This window comes from Ptychodera flava, chromosome 11 (genome assembly GCF_041260155.1).
Source record: "Ptychodera flava strain L36383 chromosome 11, AS_Pfla_20210202, whole genome shotgun sequence".
NCBI classification, from domain to species: Eukaryota; Metazoa; Hemichordata; class Enteropneusta; family Ptychoderidae; genus Ptychodera; species Ptychodera flava.
Genome location: NC_091938.1, coordinates 29,325,774 through 29,347,538, shown reverse-complemented (window position 1 = coordinate 29,347,538; position 21,765 = coordinate 29,325,774). Strand labels below are relative to the sequence as shown.

Genomic DNA, 21,765 nt, shown 5'->3' with positions numbered 1-21,765 from the left:
AATTAATGCACTGCAAATTAACACACGCCGTAATTTAAAGCAAGACAATTACATTTATCGATATTTGAAATTAAAAATGGCCGCCATACCAAGACACTCATTTTTCTTAGTCAAGGAGCTTTAAAATTTGCAACAATAAGTGGTAGACCAGAAAGTAGTGGATAATTTTGACAGTATGATTATCTGTAACCGGGGCGCATTCTAAGTTTAATTAACAACGAGACGGGAACGTATCATTGACTGCTACATTTACGAAATGGCCGCAAAGAGTCATTCAGACAGCTTTAAATAACGTCATATTTCTAATATTTTTATAACAGGCGAAAGATCTTCAATTTACAGAAATGTCTTACAGTAAACTGTATATAATACAAATTTATTTGAAAATTAAAAAGTAACAATTTGCCCAAGAGCGTGACTATACAATTACGAGTTATGTCAATGTTTGTCTGATCGTTTACATTATGTATAAATTTGATACAGACACGCCTAGCAAGTTTGTCTACGCATATATATTGGCAATCGGTTTGAATGTAAAGAAGCAAACTAACACACTTTCAAGTATGGAAAATTTTCCATTTACGTGTCCGTTCGGTTTATGCCACGCTACAACTTGTCGAACAGCCGAAGTGAACCATCATGCAGCAGTCAATTAATACACGTAAGCGTGTCGCTCTTCTCAACACATTTCGACAGGCTATACAAACAAGTGGTTCACAGGGTCAAAAAGCGTGATATTTGCATCTTTCTCCGTGCACAATATTAGTTTCACACTGTTTTAACGAGCAAGCGTGATCAGATCTGAAGTACATTCTTGCCGTCACGCTCTGCCGCTCTTGCGCATCAATAATCTATTGTGCTCGCTTAGCAACAAGAATTCTATTATCTGATGCGTTTCATTAGAACAATGAAGGACTGCTAGATGTGGGCATTAGGCGACTTGGAAACAGGATGTGGGGCTACGTTGAATATCTCTGTAATCTTCTGGGCAACCTTGTAGCGATTATAACCATAGGAAAGGAACCGAAGGTTAGTAATAAGAGCAGAAATTTGTTTTCTCAGAGGCCTTCTTTCTGTTCAAGCAGAATTAAACTAGAAATCCCCTTTTACATCGAGGGGTATGCCATTTTCCATCAAAACCGTATAACGTGACCTAATTTTCATCTACCATGGCAAGTCCCCATAGGAGATTAATTGCAACCAAACTGAATCAAGGTGCATACATCTAAATGAATTGTGCGGTGGGTGAATTTTCTGCATTTTTTTCAACACAGCCAGTTCATCAAACCGCTGCAGATACCGTGTTGACCATATGCTGCATCCTGTCGGTGTTATTCATGGGTATAAGCTTTCTAGTGGTTTGCTTGGCAAGGTACGTGCCTTTTTCTGTAATGCGTTTTTTTGACTGGAATAGAAAGTTTTGACTATGTGAAGTGCATCCACCGAGAGCTTAGTGTTCGAATTTAAAGTGAATCATCACAAGTAGATATGAGCAGATAGTAGAGATCAGGACAACAGTATCGATAGAGTCGATGAATAATTTACGATAGGGTCAAGCCTTGATATTTAAACAATAGTAGGTTTGATTTTTATGGAGAGCTGATATCAAAAATTCCGTCAATTTTGTGGGCAGACGTTACCAAGGCAGCATTACCAAATTGCAATTGTCTGAAAATCATGATAAACGAAGTTGGATCTCATAAAATTAGCATAAAGCTATGTTGAATTTTCTTATTGCTAATGTGGCATCCAATTTGCTAACGTATGTTTCCATGGGAACAAGCTTGTGCCTCAAAATTACATTTTCTGATATTGATGATAATAAGAATTTTAATTTTCATCAATTTTACAGCATAAAGGTATTGGACGTTTTCAATTGCAAATGTAAGAGCCAGTTTATGATCACCTGTTTTCATGGTAATGGTCTCTACAATCAAAATCAAAATTCTCTTCAAATGGTATTTGAAATTACAACAGAACGGTGTTTGAACTAGCCGATCACAAATGTGGTGTTCAATTTATGTTCATGTTTCCATGGCAACCACTTGAGTCATCAAAGTTGACATTTTCTTGAGACAATAAAAATAACGTGAAAAATTTTAATCCCAACCTAAAAAGGTATTTCAATTTGTTGATTACAAAATAGGTATCTACTGTTTGAATTCGTATTACATTGTGGCTATCAAAATTGCAAAATATTTCTAATTTCACCTGAAATTGGAAAATTACATAGGGAAAGCGTCATGCATTTTTTCAAACAGCACAGAGGGGGTCGCTTGATTTTCAAAAATTTCCATTCTATCAAAGGGCCTTCATTCAGTGTACAAAACATTCTGGAAACACAGGTGATAACAATCCATGTTAGACATTTACTTAAATATAGATTTCAATTTAGACGGTGATCAAACAATCGCCACAGTTTTTCCAGTAAAACGATCATAGCATATAAAAGAAATAATAATATAAAAGACATCCTCGTTCAGGCAAAAATCCAACACGAGGAGTCAAACGAACACGAAAGGTCTAAGCAATTAACCGTACAATAGTCAGACCACAGCGTAACGATTCAAGCGTCTCTTTTTGATGAACAATGGCAACCATCAAACTAAACATGTGGGAAAACAAAACCATTCGAGCGACTGATAAAGGAACCCTACTTTGAATCGACACACCGTTGAGACTAATCAACTGAATTATTAAACCGGTTTTACCGTGGAACCAGATCAAATGACCACGGTCAAAGCACAAAACATTCACCGTTGTCTCGCCATATTTCCCGTTATCATGGTACCTCATTATCGACTCAGTATATCCTGTATCACTATCAGAGGTAGTACCGATGTGTGAAGTAAAAGCTTCATTTCCTGCAATATGAGGTAGATGCACATTAGATCTGAACGTTGCATTTTATTCTGTGCTTGCAGGCTGACGTCAGACTTCTATATCGTATTGTCTCATGTCATTCTATCCCTGAGCGTCTTCCCAGTCTTGGTTCTTATTGACACACGCCTGAACATAGCCGAGCATAAGGTAATTCAATGCAAGTCAATAAGTCCTCCCGTATTTAGGGCCATTTTCATCGACATATTGCAAAAATCTGCAAATTCGCGAAAGCCGGGTCATCATTCTTTGATGTTTGTCTCATTGAATACGATTTGTTGCACCGCTCATTATGTACAAACCATGTATACATCGCTAAGATAGTATTCTTTGGTCTACTACTAGAGGCTCATTTTGATGCTTTTAGAGTAAATGAGATTTTCACATGTTTAGTTTTGTGAATATCGGAAATTTTATTTCCCCAATTAAGATAACACAGGGATTGCGGCAATTTTACTTCCAAATATTGGTTACATTGGATAAATTGTTTCTGACCTAAATTTTCGATTTGGGAAGAGAATGCTTGAAAATTTGCTCTTGAAAAGTTTGAGTGAAAGTTTAAGTCTTTCATTTTCTGGACGCAAACTAAATTAACATAGATAGCACCTTGAGACTATGTGCGTTCGCATGAGTCGCAAAGACCCATCGAACCCACCATCGGCAATTCATAGTTTGCCGACGGAATGTAAATTTTGGAAACGCAGAAACAATGGATCTGCATTCAAGTGAAATGGTCCGCCCGATTGAACCTTATTCAGCATTTAATAACAGAAGGTTACGTTTAGGCGGCATAACTAAGCGTACACTCATTATCGATCGTCGCCACATTTATGTCGCTTACTATTAATTTTCTTTCGGACAAAGGAAACCTGTCGTCTGATGACACTCTTCAGTCATGGTGTTTTACTCAGTAATGCTCTCTGGTTGATGAATTTAAGTTTCCTATTCTTCCTACGACTAACTTACTATGTATATCGTCATGGACGTGCAAGGTAATTGCCCTCTTGTACTTTTTGTAATGTACTTTTGTAAATTCGTTTCAATGCCATCTCTTGACAACTTGACGTATCCAAAACATGTGAAATGATTATGTCAGTAAAACGCAATCGCATGTCCTATTGGCCTGTGGGAAACATTTTACGTCAGTTCCTAGCATACACATACTGCTTGTAATCTGCTCTTTGGATGTGTAAACTTTACCCCTGTATTGATATTAAGAACGTATCCTTTTGCAACGTTCACATTTTGTTACCCAGAAATATACATTTTGATTTCAGACTGTTCTACGTCCTTAGCGGATGGGTTTTACCATGGGCACCAATCTTACTCATTAATAACTGGTTTCAAGGGCCTCCAGAACAGCACAGGTATTTCTCAAATATCAGAAGATGTGTTTGAGAATCAATAACAATTTCTGGTGCAATACAGAGGAATAATGACCATTCGTGACAGAATACTTTTTCGCCGAAATAAGCTTATTTTAGGCCTAGATGGTTTATGTAATCTCAAAGTAATAACTGCCCTTACTAAAATACAAACTTTACTGGAACCAGATTAGTTCACGACATCCGTCTACACTTACGATTACCCACTTCGTTTGTCAAGCTAGATTCTTTTTTCTGGTATAATTGAGAATAAAATCCCGCTCATGAATCATGTTTAATGTTATAGAAATATCTTATCATATAATCTGCGGATTTCCTCGAGTCGTTTTTGAATAGTGCGTTAATGCTTCTAAATGTACACGTCTCTGAAGTCATTTGTGGTAATCTGTATCGTCAATATTCACATTATCTTAACTGTAGAAAGTGTCCATGCCATGTTTTCATGACTTATTTCATTTCTCCAACAGTTGCCTTACAACGCACCCTTCCCGTCTCTTTGTTTTCATCGATGTTGCGGCGTTGCTAGTAGCGTTGGTACGTGTCTGACTACCGTCATAGAAACGTTTTCCTTCTTCTCATCAAATTGCTTACCATAGGCTATGATTGAAAAGTGCTACCCTGAAGAACTGTGAATCACCACCAAAACCAGACTGTTTCCCGAGGCAAAAAAGCCGAGGGAAACAGCCTGTTTTGGAGGTGACTCGCACAGGCCCGAGGGGTTAAAGACGTACGCTGTTGCCCTCATTGTCAATATTTGTTCTATAACACACCTCATCCGCAGTCATGCGTAAGAATGTACCTTACACAAAACTTGTCGCTTGCAATATATTGGAGTGGTTCGGCAAGAATAAGTTTTTCTCAACAGGATAACAATACTTCTGCAAAACGTTCAATGCATCTTTGATTATCGTTTTTGTCTGTTTCGAGTCCTTGTTGGAAATAAGAGAATTCAGTTCTTCTTCAGAAAGTAGAATAAACCTAGGACTTTATCGGCTGTCGTTTTGATCGGCCGCAGACGACATCTTTATTTACACTCCGGTTCGCGCATCGCCAATATCGTTTTTGACGTCAGTGGGCATCATTTTTTTTGAACTGATGCGTGTCGGGCAGCAGTTCCAACAAATGATGCCTGATGACGTCATTTACGCGGATCAGCACAAAAAGAACGCATCCCACGTGACTATCAATTTTCAAATTCGAACACATACTGCGGATGAGGTGTGTTACAATAGCTGTTGACTTTATAACTTTGTATGATGGTCATGCGATTAGCCGGGTACTATTTCCTGGACAGACATTGAAAGTTATTAAAGTCCGACGTTCGACCTATGTGTGGGTGGAGTTTGACAGTTTAATCTCGCGGAATTGAAGTGATATCATTTACCAAATAGTCCACTAGGTTCCTTACATGTCCCCAAATTTAAGGTAGTATTCGCCTCGAAAGTGAAATACTTAAACCTTTGGTCACATTTTCCTCAAGTAATCTTTAAACCATTCACTTTTAAAATCAAGAATAAAAATTGGGGGTCAAAAGACTAAGACAATTAAAGCTTTTTTTACTCAAGAGGCCTCAAAACGAGCCCCCAAAAGTGGTAGATGAGAAAAGAATTGGAAAATTTTGAGACTCCGAATATCGCCCCCTCACCCCTCCCCCCCCAAAAAAAACCCATTCTACCTTAAGTAACCCTTTAAATTTTTGTACTAACGTTCCTAAAGGTTCTTTGGTTCAAAAAAATGTCGTTGACGATCAGTGCCCAAGTAAAGGGAAGGCGCCAGCTGAACAAACATAAGATAACTGATCATGTAAGCTGTGCTTTAAGATGTTTTTTATATCTGGCAAATAAGTTCGCCATTAAAACGGCCCGGGTGTTGTAATTTTAAACTGCTAGTTTTCAGAGACATCTTTTAAATACTCCTTTTAATGGTACATATTCACATATAATAATAACAGACAATAAAAGTGATCAAGGAAATTGAAATAACATTAACACATCACAAAAAGTAATTGTTATATAATTGGAAAAAACCACTGAAAACCTGAGTCTAAAAAGCAGATTAAAAAGGAAAATTTAAACATTGGTTTTAAAAGTCGACTGGTTAGGAGAACGCCGAATATCTAATGAAAGACTGGTCCAGAGAATTGGAGCTTCTACACTGAACGAACGATCTCCATGTGTCTTTGTGCACGATTGCAGCGGACAAATTTTGAACTGATCAGCCGACCGCAATTTTCGACAGGCAACGTAGAGTGAGATCATTTTTGAACAATAACCGAAAGCAAGCCAATGAATACACTTAAAAGTAAAGACTAACATCATAAAAACATTTAGAACAGGTATCAAGCGTGCATTCGAAAGGCAATGTGATACATAAGACACCCTCGGTGTTCAGTGTATGTAAGGCCTGCTTTGGAGTAGGTGTTTTTATAGGCGAGTAGGTGTTTTTATAGTTGCAGTTTTAAGTAAACGGTCGCCCCAGCCGTCCTGGCGATTTGCCTTAATTTTTCCAATAATTATATACCTGTAATTGATCGCCAAAGAGACATTTTATATTTTACATGTACTGAAAAATGTCATCACTCCTATTTTTTGACACACATCCAGGGTTTTGCACTGCTGATGGTTTTGTCTACATTGCAGGTAACGGTACTATTATATCGTCTAGATTACACATTATTGACTCAACTGATCAAAGTTCTAAAAGGGCCTGAAGAGAAGATATTATGGTATGTCAATATTTCGCCTTGCTTACTCTTGCGTTTACATTTACGATCGATTTAGTCGGCATTTGTGTGTATCGTTATACTAACGTAATGAAAAGTTTTTCTAGTTATATGTGTGATTCCCGATAGAATCTTTGTTGCTGTTTAGTACATGGATTACAACAGACATTATTTCGCCGACAAGTCTGTTAATTTGCTGATTTTCTTTTATTTTTATTTTATCATATTTTATCATTCAAACTTTTACTGCGCTAATATTCTAACCTTGTTGCTCTTTGCATTCAAGTGAGAAGCTGGAATCGGCAATTTTACTTCATTTTATTTTTATCTTGACGAGAGTTTTGAATGTTGTTGTGGGAATGACAGACCACTCGATATATTCCACCTATGTCTTAGCATGCTGTATTTTCTTAGAGGTGAGAAATTAACTGTTATCAGGCAGTAATATATACTTCAATTTATGAAACTAATTCGACAAAATGCCAACCCCAGTCACACGAGCTCTAAATGAACATCTTTCGAGCAGTCATTCCCAGTGATGCTCTAACGAGTGCATTCACTAAACGCCTCTCCTATTTAAGAATAATGTTTGCGTAGTGTGTGGGATACTAGAAAACCAATCCTGCTCTGAAAGCGAATAACATCAGTTCCGGCGAAGGACACCTCTACTTATTACGAGTTGAGCAAAACATAAGCTCTCCTTAAATATAACACTTTAAGCCTATTACATAAGAACCATTACATACTTTGTTTATTTATTTATTCATTTTATTGTTTTTTATGTCTGTTTACCTTCGTGTTTATAAAAAGTCATCTGGTTATCAATAAGCATTTGTATGTGTGCACTCATTTTTGTAATTATTCCACTGTAATATTGTTTCTTTATTCCAGGGTGGTATGGTTTTTCTCGGTTTTGTGCTCGCCAACGAAGAGGTAAGCAATTTGCTGTTCAATATATTTACGCAACAGAAAAATTTCGATGACCGTCAACAATTTTCTTATTTTGACGCTATCAAAGTGCTTCTCAAATTACGAGAGAGTTCAGCTATATCATTGCAATCGAAAGTAGTAAATTCTTGACTACATGGAACAGATTTGAAAATAGTCTCCCAACCATGCGTTTGTTGTATCGGCCAACTTGAAGTTACTCAGAGCACAAGGTAGTTTTTCTCCTTCAATGTATGTTTGTCTTTCAATGAAGTTCTGTATATGTTTAAACTAAACTTGCGCCATTTGCATATCCCTGACGTTGTCGAACAGCACAGTAGTGGTTGACAAAAGCCTTTCCTAAATTATCCGCAGCTACTAATTGTCCTAAGGACTCGTTACTTTGACGTCGACGAAGACAGCAAACGGGCATTGGAAGACTTCGAAACCGAGGACAATCAGCGATTGCAGATTCAGAAGGAAATGATGAGAAATCTTAAAGATAGAGAGCGCCATCGCTCAGAAAGTCGGTTAGCAGCACCGAAAAGTAAAGCAGAAAGTCGTCAGGTAAATTCAGCAAATTAAATGATTAAGAAGGTGACTCCGTGACTGAAAGCTCTTCGTGGCTCAATGGCTCTTCATTTACCTAGTTACAGTCTATATATCGCTTTCTTTATCTTGAATGTGTAGCTTGCATGCGTGTATTCACAACACACTGGATTGTCACAGAGTGAATGAATATACGAGCAATTCTAAAAACCTCATTACTGAGTATTATTTTGAAGAGATCACGTGCTCATTATCGACCAAGCTTTTCAGTTATGGCTTTCAAGTACCATAGATAGAAATACAAGAAAGGGACGATACCATTTACCTTTACAGCCCCAATAGCTGCTAATTTTATGCATTATTTTCATGCTTTTATTTCCAAACCAAAGTTGGTTCGTGTAAATGTGTTAATTGAAGGACGTTTATTGAAGTATCACTGATCGCTAATTCGGACCATGCCTACGTGTTTTAGCATGCTTAATATTAATAATAAATGGTTGCCGCACCCATAAAATGGCGCCACCACAGGAAAATACAAAAAAAGAGTATTTTCTGCACATACCCATCGTGATCATACCAGACACAAGCATGATGCAATTTACTTGTATGCACAACACACGATGGCCAACATTTTGTCATTGTAATCTCTGTCATATGATTAGTTTTTGAAAATGGCGGGAAATCTACATTGATGTTATAACCTCTGAATTTACATACCACTTTTGACAGTCATGGCAGCGTTATACACTATTTAGTCTCTAATGGGTCTTAGTCAAAGAAAACGCTTGGAAAACTAAGGATATTTTGAGATCGGTTTGCCAAACATTTGCACCTATTGGGGCTTTATGTTAGCTTACCGATTTCAGTCCATAAAACATGTAGAGGCTTTTATTTTCCTTCACTCGCTGTTTCTTTGGTGCGGAGAAAGTCATGTCTGTGTATTATGTGAGCATACAATCTCAAGTATTCGCACCAAATTGGTGACTTATCAGATCATTTTTTCTGAAATATCTTCTCTTTTTACCCTTTTCTGTTTCAAGGTAACTACGAGGAACCGGTTAAAACACTGTACTCTAAGACAACGCGTCGCAGTTCACAGTAACACTGGAACATTGCAGGAGGGCATGTAAATTATATGATATCATACAGAGCAAATATTATGCACGACAGTCCACTGACCGTAGTTAACACAACGTGGATCATATACTTGGATTTGCAACTGCCAAAGTCGTTCACGGTACAGTTATTTCTGGAAAGAGATCTACTCGTTATAGGTGAATTGTGAATTTATTTCTTATTTGATTTGTTGTTTTCGAGACCGCTGTGAATTCGAAAACGTAATATCACGCTATTTGGAAGGAACAAAAAAGCATAAATTGCTAAACTAGGAGATATATGTTGTAACGTTCCAAAGCCAATCAGGAAAGTATATGCGTGTTTCTGGTAACCCGACCTACCCTGGAAAAAAACGCTCAAGTCAGGGACATTATTTCCGAATTTTCGAAACATGTTGAATACATACTTTACGTTTTACAGTATAAATAAGTCTCGGACAACATTGAGTAAAAAATGTTTTCAACCTTAAGTGTCACTTAACCGAAAAAAAACAACGTTTTTTATTTTGCGTAATCAACATAGTAGGGTGTAAAAAGTGTTGAAGTTGTGTTGACATGATGTTGAGTTTTTTAATATGTGCATTCATTTTTCAGTACTCAGTTTATCTCTGACTGATATATCGGTAGGATTTACCTGTTTTTATGACAAGCAGTTTGTTGAGAAACAAGTATAATTTATGCGAATATGTGCAAACGGTATTTTTAGTCTTCAGCACGATACTAAGAGTGGGAATAACATAAATTTTTATTGGACCTTTTATGACTTTAATCACTTCTTTGAAAGTACATCTTTAGATTCCTGCCCTTAAGGTAGTCTGCGCCTCGAAAGTGAAAGACTTAAACTTTTGCTTAAACTTTCCTTAAGGAATCTTTCAACCATTCTCTTACAAAATGAAGAATGAAAATCGGGGATCACAGTGCAAAGTTTGCTACTAGAGAAATAAATAACCCAAGATTTACCTTTATTTAAAATCCCAAATCGCCGCCATCCCTGTGTTAACTCTGTGGAGAAAAATGAAATTTTCCAATTTTGAAAAACTAAGCCGGTAAAAAGTTTCCTTACACCATGCACTTTAAAATGAACCCTACGAGTGGTATTTGTCAGAAAAAAAAATTGTGAAAGTTTGAGAGTCTGAATATCTGTCCCCGAGGCGCGTTCTACCTTAAAGAATGGAAATTCCAAAGAAGCCTACTTTTTAAATAATAAAAGCTCCTGTTACAAATGAAATATAACATTTCATAAACTGTTTTTTGTACCTAAAATTTGTATCTCTTTCATGCTTTAAGAAAAACACTTTGTTTTAGTTTTCCTACTCCATGCGCTTTAAATACGATGGTTTCAAACGGGTTTGAACTCACAACGTACGGCACCAAGTCGACTTTCAAATGAACCCCAATGAGTGGTATATATCAGAAAAGTATTGTGAAAGTTTGAGAGTCCGAATATCAGTCCCCGAGGCGAGTTCTACCTCAAAGAATGGGAATTCCAAATAAGACTACTGTTTTTCCAAATTATAAAGCGCCTGTTTCAAATGAAATATAACATTACATAAACTGGTGTTTAGTACCTAGAATTTATATTTCTTTCATGCTTTGAGAAAAACTTTGCTGTAGTACTAAACGTCAGACTCTCTGCTTTTCGAAAATCTTCAGTGCGAGTAGAAGTGTTATGTCGTCTTTGATGAGATATATTGCTTTGAAAACAATGTGCCGATAAAATGTGACACCACCTTCACAGAGTTTTCGAACGAAACATCTTTAGGTGGTTCTAATTTCTTAACAACTTTAACTGTACCATAGGAAGTGTGCAATGCGTTTTTGACGAACACAGTTAAAGATTGATGTATGTTTAAGTGAATTTCTTTCGTCGATACAATTACTGTCGTTAATGCCCTCTGACATTGTTTCGTATAGATTACATGTATTCATTCATGTTTAATTGTGAAAAAGCAATTCGATCGCTAGCAAGGTAATTAGTGTTTAATGGGTACTTAATAATGTTCAGTAACTATTTTTACAGTAATTATATATATTATTCATCAGATAGCAGCTTTCATAAATGGTAAATGTAATGATGTGTGATTTATGAATTTTTTTACTTAGAACGAATTAAGGTCGTATGCACCTTGAAAGTGAAAGACTTTCATTTTTGCTCAAACTTTATCCATTGAATCCTTCAACCCTTTCTCATTCAAACTCAAGAATGGAAATGGGGGTCACCGTACAAAGTTTTGCACTTGAGAAACACATTACCCAACAATTGCATATATTTCAAATTGAAATGGTCGCTACACCTGTCTTAATTCTACGGAAGAAAACCCCAAAAGTTACGATTTTTTAATAAAAAAAATAAAACTTGTCATTGAGAGTCTTTCTTAATTCAAGGGCTTCAAAATGAGCCCCCACATGTAGTAGATAAAAAAATGGAAAGGTTTGAGAGTCCTGCCCTCAAAGCGCATTCCACCTTAGGACTTTTTTCAAACAAACCCTGACCCACTTTTTGTTTACAATAATGCACATTAGACTTTCTTCTTTACCTTGTGCTAATAAAATTATTTGATCATTGACAATTTGCTTTATAAAGTTGTTTTATTCGAGTTACACTGTTTCCTAACTAGCAATATCGACAAACTACAAAACAAACATCTCCACAAAAAAGCAGTAAACTTTTAACAATCGAGCTTACTTGAAGACTTCATCGTGGTTAATTTCAGAACTTCAAAGCGAATATCTATCGCTCCAGTACCTTTATTTGCTCAGTGAAAAGTGCTCTCCAGGCTTCTTTAAAGTGAAATGCCAATAAATTTTGTCATTGACGTTACTAATGAAAATGAGGCATTTGATACAGTTTCCTTTCACTGTCTACCGTTCATGCCGAACGACGGACAAAAGTTGAACGTCCTCAACAAATGCGATATGTCAAAAACAATACTATTGGTTAAGATGAATAATTTACATCACAATCCCAACAACCGGTCTGCAGACATGATAATAACGGCATGGTAAATTATTAAACGCAACACCTACCATTCTCGCATGATTAGTTCCTCCAGACACACGTGTCACAATGTAATTACGAATTTGCCTGTAACTATTTATGTAGGGTAAGTTACACCATGAGGAAATGATGTATTGGTGAATTGTGAATACGTAAGAGGCAGTACACATATTACTATGCGAAGTATCTGCAGTGTAACAGTGTGACAATTCCTTCAAATGTTGTCGCAAGTTCTAAAAAATTCCAATTAGAAACTTGGAATGGTCATTGCAGTGCCTACGTAATATTGGAAAACATTTTAATTCGTCGGAAATATCGACGAATTATTTATCAATATTTTCACTACGACGACAGTAACCATTGAGTATATTGTCATTATTAAAACTCTAGGAGATTAGTATACTTTTTCTCCCCTCCAGATTACATTGAAGAAAACAATATTTAGCCTCTGCAAACACAATGCATGCATATTCCAATCTGGACTGAAAATCGAGTGGAAACAATAATATGTTAACATTTCTCTAAAACAGACTAAATTTAACAGATTAAACATACCAAGCGTTTCTATATAATTTTTCGCAATACAATAAGAATCTGCAATTTTTCCACCAGAACAATGTCAAAAATAGATGGAAAATAAGGAAACAAATGCAAAAAGTGGAGATTTATATGCAAAATGTTATCGTGTAGTGTAGTTTGGAAGAACCGTACGCTGTGTTCAGTTTGGCATATAGTATCCTGGTTTTACTTTTAACTGCACAATGTCGTATAAATTTCGAATATGAATTCATAGTAAACGGATAACATATTGTCTCAGAGCTGTTTCTAACCATAAACCCTAAACCATATAAAAAACGTCAAAAACGTATAGGTGTTGACGACAGACAGATCGGTACATGAGTAGATTGGTCCGTAAAATTATGCAATCATTTTTCTATCAGGACGATACATTTTTATGGCTTACCTATTGTGGACATTTTCTGCTGTGTTTGAAGAAAACGTCACCTGGACAAACGGTGCCATTTTTGGATTGGCGATATCCATACAATGTGTACTCTGGTGTCAGTTTGTTGATTGAAAGAAAAGTGATCTATTTATTCTGTTTGGATGAAGTGTAATGCGTCATAACGGGAAAGCTTCAAGAAGATTAAGCAAGAAAATCAAAGGAGATGCATATGAGATGGAAGATCAAACTGAAGTTAAAAAACGGTATGAAGTGTAACATAAAGTTCCCATTATATTCAAAGTAGACTGAAAAACCGTCGTTCGAAGGCGCTCTCCACGTTTCCCTATTAAGCGAAAGCGTAGAGAGCGCCCTCGAATGACGGATTTTCTTGAAAGTAAGCATATCAAAACTCATTACGCCCATCTTACTGAGAAATTGTGTGACACTCTCCCAAGCGGAGTGGCTCTACTATAAACACCACGCAGGCTTGCAGGATGCTCTGATATAAGGCTCGAGGCAGAATTATCAGAGGGGCTATTGTTCTTTTGTCAAAATATACCTACCATATGACGAGATGCCAAAGGAGGCATGCAAATGTTTGAAGTCATATTTGTTGATATTTAAAACTTCAAACATCGCAAAATCATAGCTTGGAATAGAACTTACTAGGTTAATGGATTGTAGCTATAACTACTATTTAATAATTCAAGTTTGACATAAAAATAAGATTAAGGCTACTTGTTCGATTAAGCAATTTGCATCAATTGGACAAAAGTAGTTGGATAAAGCAATGAAGCATTCACGTGAAATCACAAGAATTATCCAGGGACTCTTTTGACGTCAAAGATATCTTTGAATTCAATTTACGTTGGTCAAGTCTTCAGCGTGTACAATAATACTATTCATAACTGACACTATGCAGATCACCTCGCACATATCCCTTTATTAAATTATAACGAAAGGACGCATAATCATCATAATTTTTCGGTGACAACTTTCAAGTCATGGGGACACTTTTGGAGTCATGTATGTACTTTAATACATTACCAAGGCAGCTGAAGTGTACCATAATCCTACAAGTAAAACTAAGACTTGACAGATCACCTGGCATGTTTACGAAATCAAACAAATCCCTCCAATTATAAATGGGTAATTGGATATAGCAGTGAAGTTTTTCGACTGATTCTGCAATTTCTGATAATTCTCATGATTGATATTCTGATAATGGATGATTGATATATCTTCTGATAGGTGAGACCTAATTCAACCTTAAAATTGTAATGTATCAGAGTTTTGAATTTGGACTTGAATCTAAGGCTTTAGGAATCATGGTGAACGGGACAAACATTGCAATTGGTATCAACAAAATTAATTGCAAACGTTTATTGCAAACAGTAAGCAAAGACTACCTTTCACAACAACCGAAACATTGCGCAGAATCTTAATTAATCATCTTCTTAAATTAATATTATCGGTTATATCTGGTGATACTAATTTTAAAAGCGGTGGCTTTCATGCACTTTGCGCACAACATATTGGTATTACCATTTCGGTAATTAGTCACATATGTGAAAAGCCATGGTCGTTGAATACAATGTTCTGTATGCTGTCTTATACAATTAAAGGCACTGTTGTTAGGGTAAATAAATGTTTGATTTAATTGACTGTAGGCTGATGTAAGGATTTAGCGTGTTTCTGAAATAATTGGGACGGCATTTCCATATGCAATAAGAGTTATATTCAGAGTTTATTGGTTTCATCTTGCATGCAACCTGTTATTTGTCCGTTTAGTCCTCCGTCTTTCAATAGTTCAAGTATTTTTGCCACATTAACTGATGATGTAAATGTATTGCTTGATTGATTGATTGATTGATTGACTGATCTCTTTACGCATTTATTTAATAATCATTTTTATTATGCATTCATTTAATCTGACATCAACAGGGCAAAGCCCAATAACTGAGTGGATGAAAATTTACGAATCAATCAGAACGATTAACTACAAAAGAAAGCTACGGACAAGACACACCAAAGCTACCAAACGAGAAGAAATAAAAATCAGTCGTGCAAGGATGAATTATCTTCCAAACGATTAGGGTTTTCAGAAAGATCTGAACGAACAGTAGATACTTGTAAAACATCAAAACGAAAAACACTAAAAGAGAGATCTTTCTCGATAAAAATGATTATTTGAACACGCCTTCACGGTGATTTGGAATTATAAATAATTTGAAGACGTGAAACAAGACAGGGGGAGCATGAAAGTTAAACGTGCTGGCAATGTCCGAACAGTACATTCACCTATTTGAAATGTGCATTATGTGTATTAAATGCAACTCATACAGCATCTGAAACTTCGTCAGTCGTTTTCTCCAGTGTACGGTAGCTATTCAAATACTTCAGTAATCAGTCATTAGCTATCGCCGTCAAATTTATATTTATCTCGTTGCTCTCTACATGTATTCATTAATGTTGAGCGTAATCACTTTGGGGTCTTACTTCTTTCTCGTAAATTGTAAGACTACTGTCGATGTCATCAGGTACAATAACCTCTATTGGTGATACCTGACTGTCACCCAAACACTACAACACTTTTCTTTTTCCTGCCATACTTGCCTCTGATTTCAGCAATGCTCATTACAACATACATGTCTTCCAGACAGGGTAGCATTAGGTCATTATAGACCTACATTGCCTCACATTTTAGTCACGCTAGCATACCCCTCACCCCTCAGGGCGAGCGTAATTACTATAGGTAACACTGTTCTTGCATAAGAGCCTAACAACATGTCTGTTCAATTATACATTGCAAAATTTAATGTTCAAGGATAGAACACCAATTACACGCCTTTTTGTAACATTTTTGAACGCGTTTAATTTAACACTATGGGTTCAAATATGTCTAACATCAATGGTCTATTTTTGAACACACACTTTGGCTAATTTTGAACACTACGTGTTCATCAGTCATTAATTCAACACCTTTTTGTTCCATGACTGAACATACGTTGCAAATGGAATTTGTTCAAAATTTGAACGCATTTTATTCAAATGGCTGTAACACATTTTGAACGTATGGACGCCGCGTTCAACGAAAGCGGAATAAAAGGCTAGATCACACTTTATGCACTTCTTCAAGACCTTTAGTTTCAGACGTTCAGGGGATGTTCAAGCCTTGAAATAACAAAAAGAGACCAGTGATATTAAAATTATTGATGTATGTCTCGACTAAATTACAAGCAGTTTGTGTAAAATGGATAAAAAAATGACCACGTTGTTAAGTTTCTTTCAGGAAAATACCAACTGTGTTAACATCTTTCCTTTCAAATATAAACAAAGCGAAATTCACATCAACACTGTAGAACAGTAGCAGATTTGAAAACTAAGGACAAAAATAGGTTTAACTTACACATTGTGGATCACATTTTATGCTCGTAATTGTAAAACACAAAAAGTATGTGATTTAAAAAAAGCTCAACATCTAGCTTTCTAAGGTGTTGAAAACAAATACGTGTATAATGCATACACTCTTTTTGTAAGATAGTTTTATTGAGGAAATTTTCTCTGATGCATATGATACATAGTATTCTAAACTATAGTGAATACAACATATCAACTTGTAAAATTGCCACAGGCAGTGTAAAACCTGTTTCCTTGTACGTCCAACAAGGTCCTATATAAACAAAATGGCTTGTTTGTTTGTTTTTAATATCTTCCATAATAAAACCTGAAATAAATCTTTGGCATTTAAAAAATCTTATCCTTAGAAATAAAAAATCTTATTAACTAAGTTTGACTTGGTTTAATTAGTTTTTTTCTGTGCATCAACAAGCGTTTGCAGTTGGACATGCTGGAAATTTCTGTCTTTACTGCATTTCATTTGTAAAAGAAAACTGCCGTCTGAAACCAACGGCAACAAACTAAAATTCTAGCCATTTTCAAACCAGGATAGGAATACAACAAGCAACCTATCGGTCGATAGAGCTCGTTGTCTTGTGCGGAGAATCTTTGATAGCTCACTTAAGGAAAGCCTGACCAAAAATTGCAAGAGAGCTGTTTAAATACACATTAAAGATTTCATCGTAATTTGATGGTGTCAAATTAGGATCATCGCTTAGGACGTGTCTGGCAAATATTGGAGCTATCAAACGAGTAATATTTGAGAAACAAATTTTCTGACCAAAAATGGTAAAAATTGTCCCAATAAAAATGGCAAACGTCATCATAACTTGAATATGTCACATTCTGAAAATACCTACGAACCTGTACACCAAATATCTAAGCTGTCAGGCAGATAAGCAAGTTTTGTGAAAAAAAATAATTTGACCAAACACAAGTAAAGTATACACTTTGTGTGCAAAGATCTGCATTACATATACTCTTGTTCTGCATAGATATACGCTAGGTATATAAACGTATGTTCCATATAAAAAGATAAAGGTAAAGTATACAACGAATTTAATGTTCCATATACGTCAATGTACGTAAATAAACAGAACACATATAAAGCATTTTGCCCAGTGAAAATTGACAAATATTGTCTCAAAAATACAAATTAACATATCATGCACGTCCCTGTACGTTTGCCGGAGAGAAGACAGTATTAAGTGCAAGTTAACCATAATAAAGTGAAAAAAACTAAAGATTGTTTATTGTTTCACAGTATTGCAAAATTTCTGTGTTGCTGAGTTTTTTGATCACGTGAAGGAGATGGTTGTTAACACACCTTGTTAATGTTTAGAACATCAGTGTTTATAACGTTTAACATGGTGTAAACAATATGAACGTTATAGTTGTTCAAATTTGAACACCGACATCTATCTTTGGAATGCGTAATTACGCGTCTAGCGACCATTTTTATACAGTAATAGTACGTACTGTATTTTTCCAAACTACTCAGATTTGACGTGGTTTCTTGAAGAGTATTCGTTTATATTGGAATCGTGACTTTATGATATATGATACAATCTTTAGCGAGATTTGGCAAACACTAATTGTATGAAAGATTTTTAACGAAGTTTGTGTTCGGTTTACGCAGTATTTCTTGGTGGCACTAATTTGCTACATTACTTAGCTCTGTCACGGTAATGCCAACATATTGAATTATTTCGGGGATTAATAAACCGTAATCATTTAAGCTTTCCTTTTCGGTCCGAAAAACAAGGACGAAAAAGGCAACATGTTGAAAAACAGGAATGACAAAGATGATTAGCCATTTACTTTACCATGGGTAAATTTTGTTTGTATTTTATGTTTTTCATTGAAATCAATTAGAGCCCCTTTATCCTCGCTAGCGACATATCAGTATATCAGCAGCATTACAGCTTCATGAAAGTACATGATTGTTTTTTTTTTCCTTGTCTTAACTAAGGTTAAGAAAACTCACATCGGCAAAACTTTGAAAAATATTTTAGTATGAAAACTAGAAAGCATTCGTTTTAAATGGTATCTGTAGTATCTTTCTCATATACCCGGTATAGCTTCAATCACAGGAAACAAATCTAAAGTTAGGCGATTCTTATTAAATGGGTACCTATGCCTTTCACCAAATACATTTAAAGATGAGATCCTAGATAGTAGTCTTGCTACTACAGTCTATGGTCGAACAGTGTCGTATACTAAGTGCAGCGTCGTCACATAAGATGCAAACTCAGTCTGAACTCTCATTGAATACTAATGCTTCAATATTGTTACCATCCATATTCGCTAATTGATGAACATTTTCCTTCTGCGCTTCAAGATTGACCTTATGACAAAAGAAGAAAAGCAAGCACTTAGGCTGTGATGGAAGGCAATCATCACTTTACAAGAAGGCGAACATAGCATTCTCGTTAAATAACACAATTGTTTGATTGCAAGAAAACTCTGAAATATGATGCTCTTGAGCATATTTGGTGAAGCAACAAATGAACCGCCTTGAATTCACAGATAGGAAAATAACGCATGATAAGTTGATAATGAAGTTCAAGAAATTTAGAGTTCAGATAACAATCTTCTACATAAATTAGCCGAGTTTGGAAAGAAAGTGCAGATACTGAAACATTAGAAGACCAGCGACTATTGGCAATCGTACCTCTACAAATGCAGTCTGCCGAGTTTCCAGGAAACTTCGCTTCCTGTTCCTCTTTCTGCAAAGGGCGTCTTTCTGAATCTGCAGTCGCTGAGCATCTTCTACCTCAAAGTCGTTTACAGCCTGCCTATGATCTTCGTCCGATTCAAAGTACCGAGCCCTAAGGACAATCAGCAGCTGCAAATATCGAAGAGAAAGATAAAAACCTACCTACTAGCCGAAAATGTGTCGTGGCGCTTCATATTGTATTACAAAGCCTGCACAAGTAGTGATATGTACACAAAAGTTAATTGAAACACTGCGGATAAAGGCAGACTAGTTTATCTATTTATGTATACATGTATTTATTATTTGGGTGTTTGTTTGTTTGTCTGCTTCCTTTTTATTCCTATATTTTGTATATTTACTCAACGTATGTTTTTATTTCTTTTTTTTGTAAACTACTTCAAACACAAGCTTCAAAAATTAATGATCGTCAGACTCACCTCCTGATTTGTGGCAAAGTGTCCAAGGAAAACGAAAGACCCCTTTAAAACAAACGTGAATAAACACATCAGCTTCAATGCGGTTACGTTACAAGTGGTAAGGCTTCTTTGTTTTCGCTAATTGATGATGCAAAGTGGAGAGAAAAAGGTTTAAACCAACTATATTTAGTTCAAAAATGACGTATTTCTCGAATGTACGTTTCACAACTGCATCGTCTACTTTAAGTGAGCTGATCGAGAATTGTAAAAGAACCTTCTAATAAAGACGGTAGAAGTAGTTGCTGTCTTCAAAATTCGTGCACATGTCTGCAAAGCTAAAGCACGCCAGATTTCAATTCTTCGATTCCACAATATGAAGTAGTTATTAGCTATACATGTTATTGTCCATTAAGATTTTAGAGAAACACGATCTTTCGAAAATGCTCTGAGTAGATTAGAGAATAATGGTCAAAAATTGATCCACGAAACCTATCCGAAATACTCGATACTTCGGGTTACTTTGCGCTACTTGAATATATCAGAACTTACCTCGAGTAAAATAAGACATGCTAAGAAATAGACTGGGTATGGATTGTCATTTGCCATTACTGCGATAACATTGACACATCGCCCAACCATGAATATGCCTTGGAGCAGCATTGAAGTGCTTATCTTGTCCCTTAAATAAATGCCACACAATGCCGTCTATTTAGCTCTTTCATTCATTGCATAATGTTACATTAAAGTTGAACACCTTTAAAGTCCTCCACTAGAATATTTCTTTGAAGTATTCATTTTATAGTGTGTGACCTAGTGCTATTAGGCAAAGATAAGTTACAAAATAACTAGAATGAATCGTTTTACATTTTAAACAATCTATTTCTTACCATAATAACTGCTCTTCTGGTCCATTAATGACCTTCGCCAATTTAATGAACATCTTGTAATCACACCAGTACATAAAACACGTTACCTAAATTGTCAATAGCAGTAAAAATAGTACTTTGAAGTTTAGTCTTCTTCTTCGCCAATGGCCTGTTCGTTGACTATGAGAAACGTAAATAACGATTTACCAACAAAATATCTTGCCAGTGATTAAAGAGTTTCCCGCAAACTGGCTGTGTCTCTGACTTTTCTTCAGATGAAGTAGACTTGTTCGGCAATTTTTGCTTTACCTATATCTAAAAATCAGCTTCAAAGTTTATACCCTTATCATCGTTTCCGCAACTGATCTTCAAAACAATCGCAAACTGCATTATCGAGATGAAAATTTACCAGGGACATCGCATTAACTAGGAACGTTGTGTGAAAATGAGGTCTTTATCTGGCAAAAAGTCTTCGACAGTCACGAAATACGATTCTTGAAATCCGATAGTTAGTTCTTTGCTTTTTATCTATTTGATCATAACAACAGTTTTCCTTTAATCACCTAAAACGAAATATAAGCAGTATTGCGTTTTTATTTCAAACATTTACAGTTTAACAGCTTTCACAAAATACTTATCCCTGAAAGCTACTCACCATTCCAGTCAGTGACACTAACGTTAATGTGACGGTATAATCAGTTGAAGGATTGAAAACCAGACAACTGTTGGGAAATAAAATGATTTCCTTCAATTAATCGCGTAATTTTCATGATAGTAATAAAACTCGTCTCAGTCCCTCATTTCCTTGTCCCTGTCTTTCTCTATAGGACTCTGCCTCCCTTC

The 21,765-nt window shown here is 35.9% G+C and overlaps 2 protein-coding genes across 2 annotated transcripts in view; one reads left to right on the top strand and one right to left on the bottom strand.

Moving 5' to 3' along the window:
• Positions 1-936: 936 nt before the first annotated feature.
• On the top strand, positions 937-12,148 carry LOC139143103 (uncharacterized). The gene is made up of 11 exons (XM_070713258.1): positions 937-1,029; positions 1,275-1,372; positions 2,925-3,030; positions 3,745-3,872; positions 4,158-4,247; positions 4,733-4,799; positions 6,905-6,990; positions 7,274-7,403; positions 7,879-7,920; positions 8,290-8,481; positions 9,504-12,148. The coding sequence occupies exons 1-11, from the start codon at positions 952-954 to the stop codon at positions 9,591-9,593; spliced, it is 1,107 nt and encodes a 368-aa protein (XP_070569359.1). The 5' UTR covers positions 937-951; the 3' UTR covers positions 9,594-12,148.
• A 3,343-nt stretch (positions 12,149-15,491) lies between these two features.
• LOC139144034 (adhesion G protein-coupled receptor B1-like) overlaps positions 15,492-21,765 on the bottom strand; it is a 44,724-nt gene continuing 38,450 nt past the window's right edge. The window contains exons 20-25 of the mRNA XM_070714682.1: positions 21,578-21,644; positions 20,944-21,029; positions 20,606-20,735; positions 20,078-20,119; positions 19,596-19,769; positions 15,492-19,268 (exon numbers count right to left, since the gene is read on the bottom strand). Coding sequence (XP_070570783.1) covers positions 19,173-19,268; positions 19,596-19,769; positions 20,078-20,119; positions 20,606-20,735; positions 20,944-21,029; positions 21,578-21,644 — 595 coding nt within the window. The 3' untranslated portion in view covers positions 15,492-19,172. The remainder of the gene's footprint in view (positions 19,269-19,595; positions 19,770-20,077; positions 20,120-20,605; positions 20,736-20,943; positions 21,030-21,577; positions 21,645-21,765) is intronic.

Excerpts from the sequence above, each read along its gene's own strand:
- LOC139143103 (XM_070713258.1), top strand. The coding sequence starts at position 952 with ATGTGGGGCTACGTTGAATATCTCTGTAATCTTCTGGGCAACCTTGTA. Across the intron at positions 1,030-1,274 it reads CCATAGGAAAGGAACCGAAG|CCAGTTCATCAAACCGCTGC; the intron begins GTTAGTAATAAG and ends TTTTCAACACAG. Across the intron at positions 6,991-7,273 it reads CCTGAAGAGAAGATATTATG|TGAGAAGCTGGAATCGGCAA; the intron begins GTATGTCAATAT and ends TTTGCATTCAAG.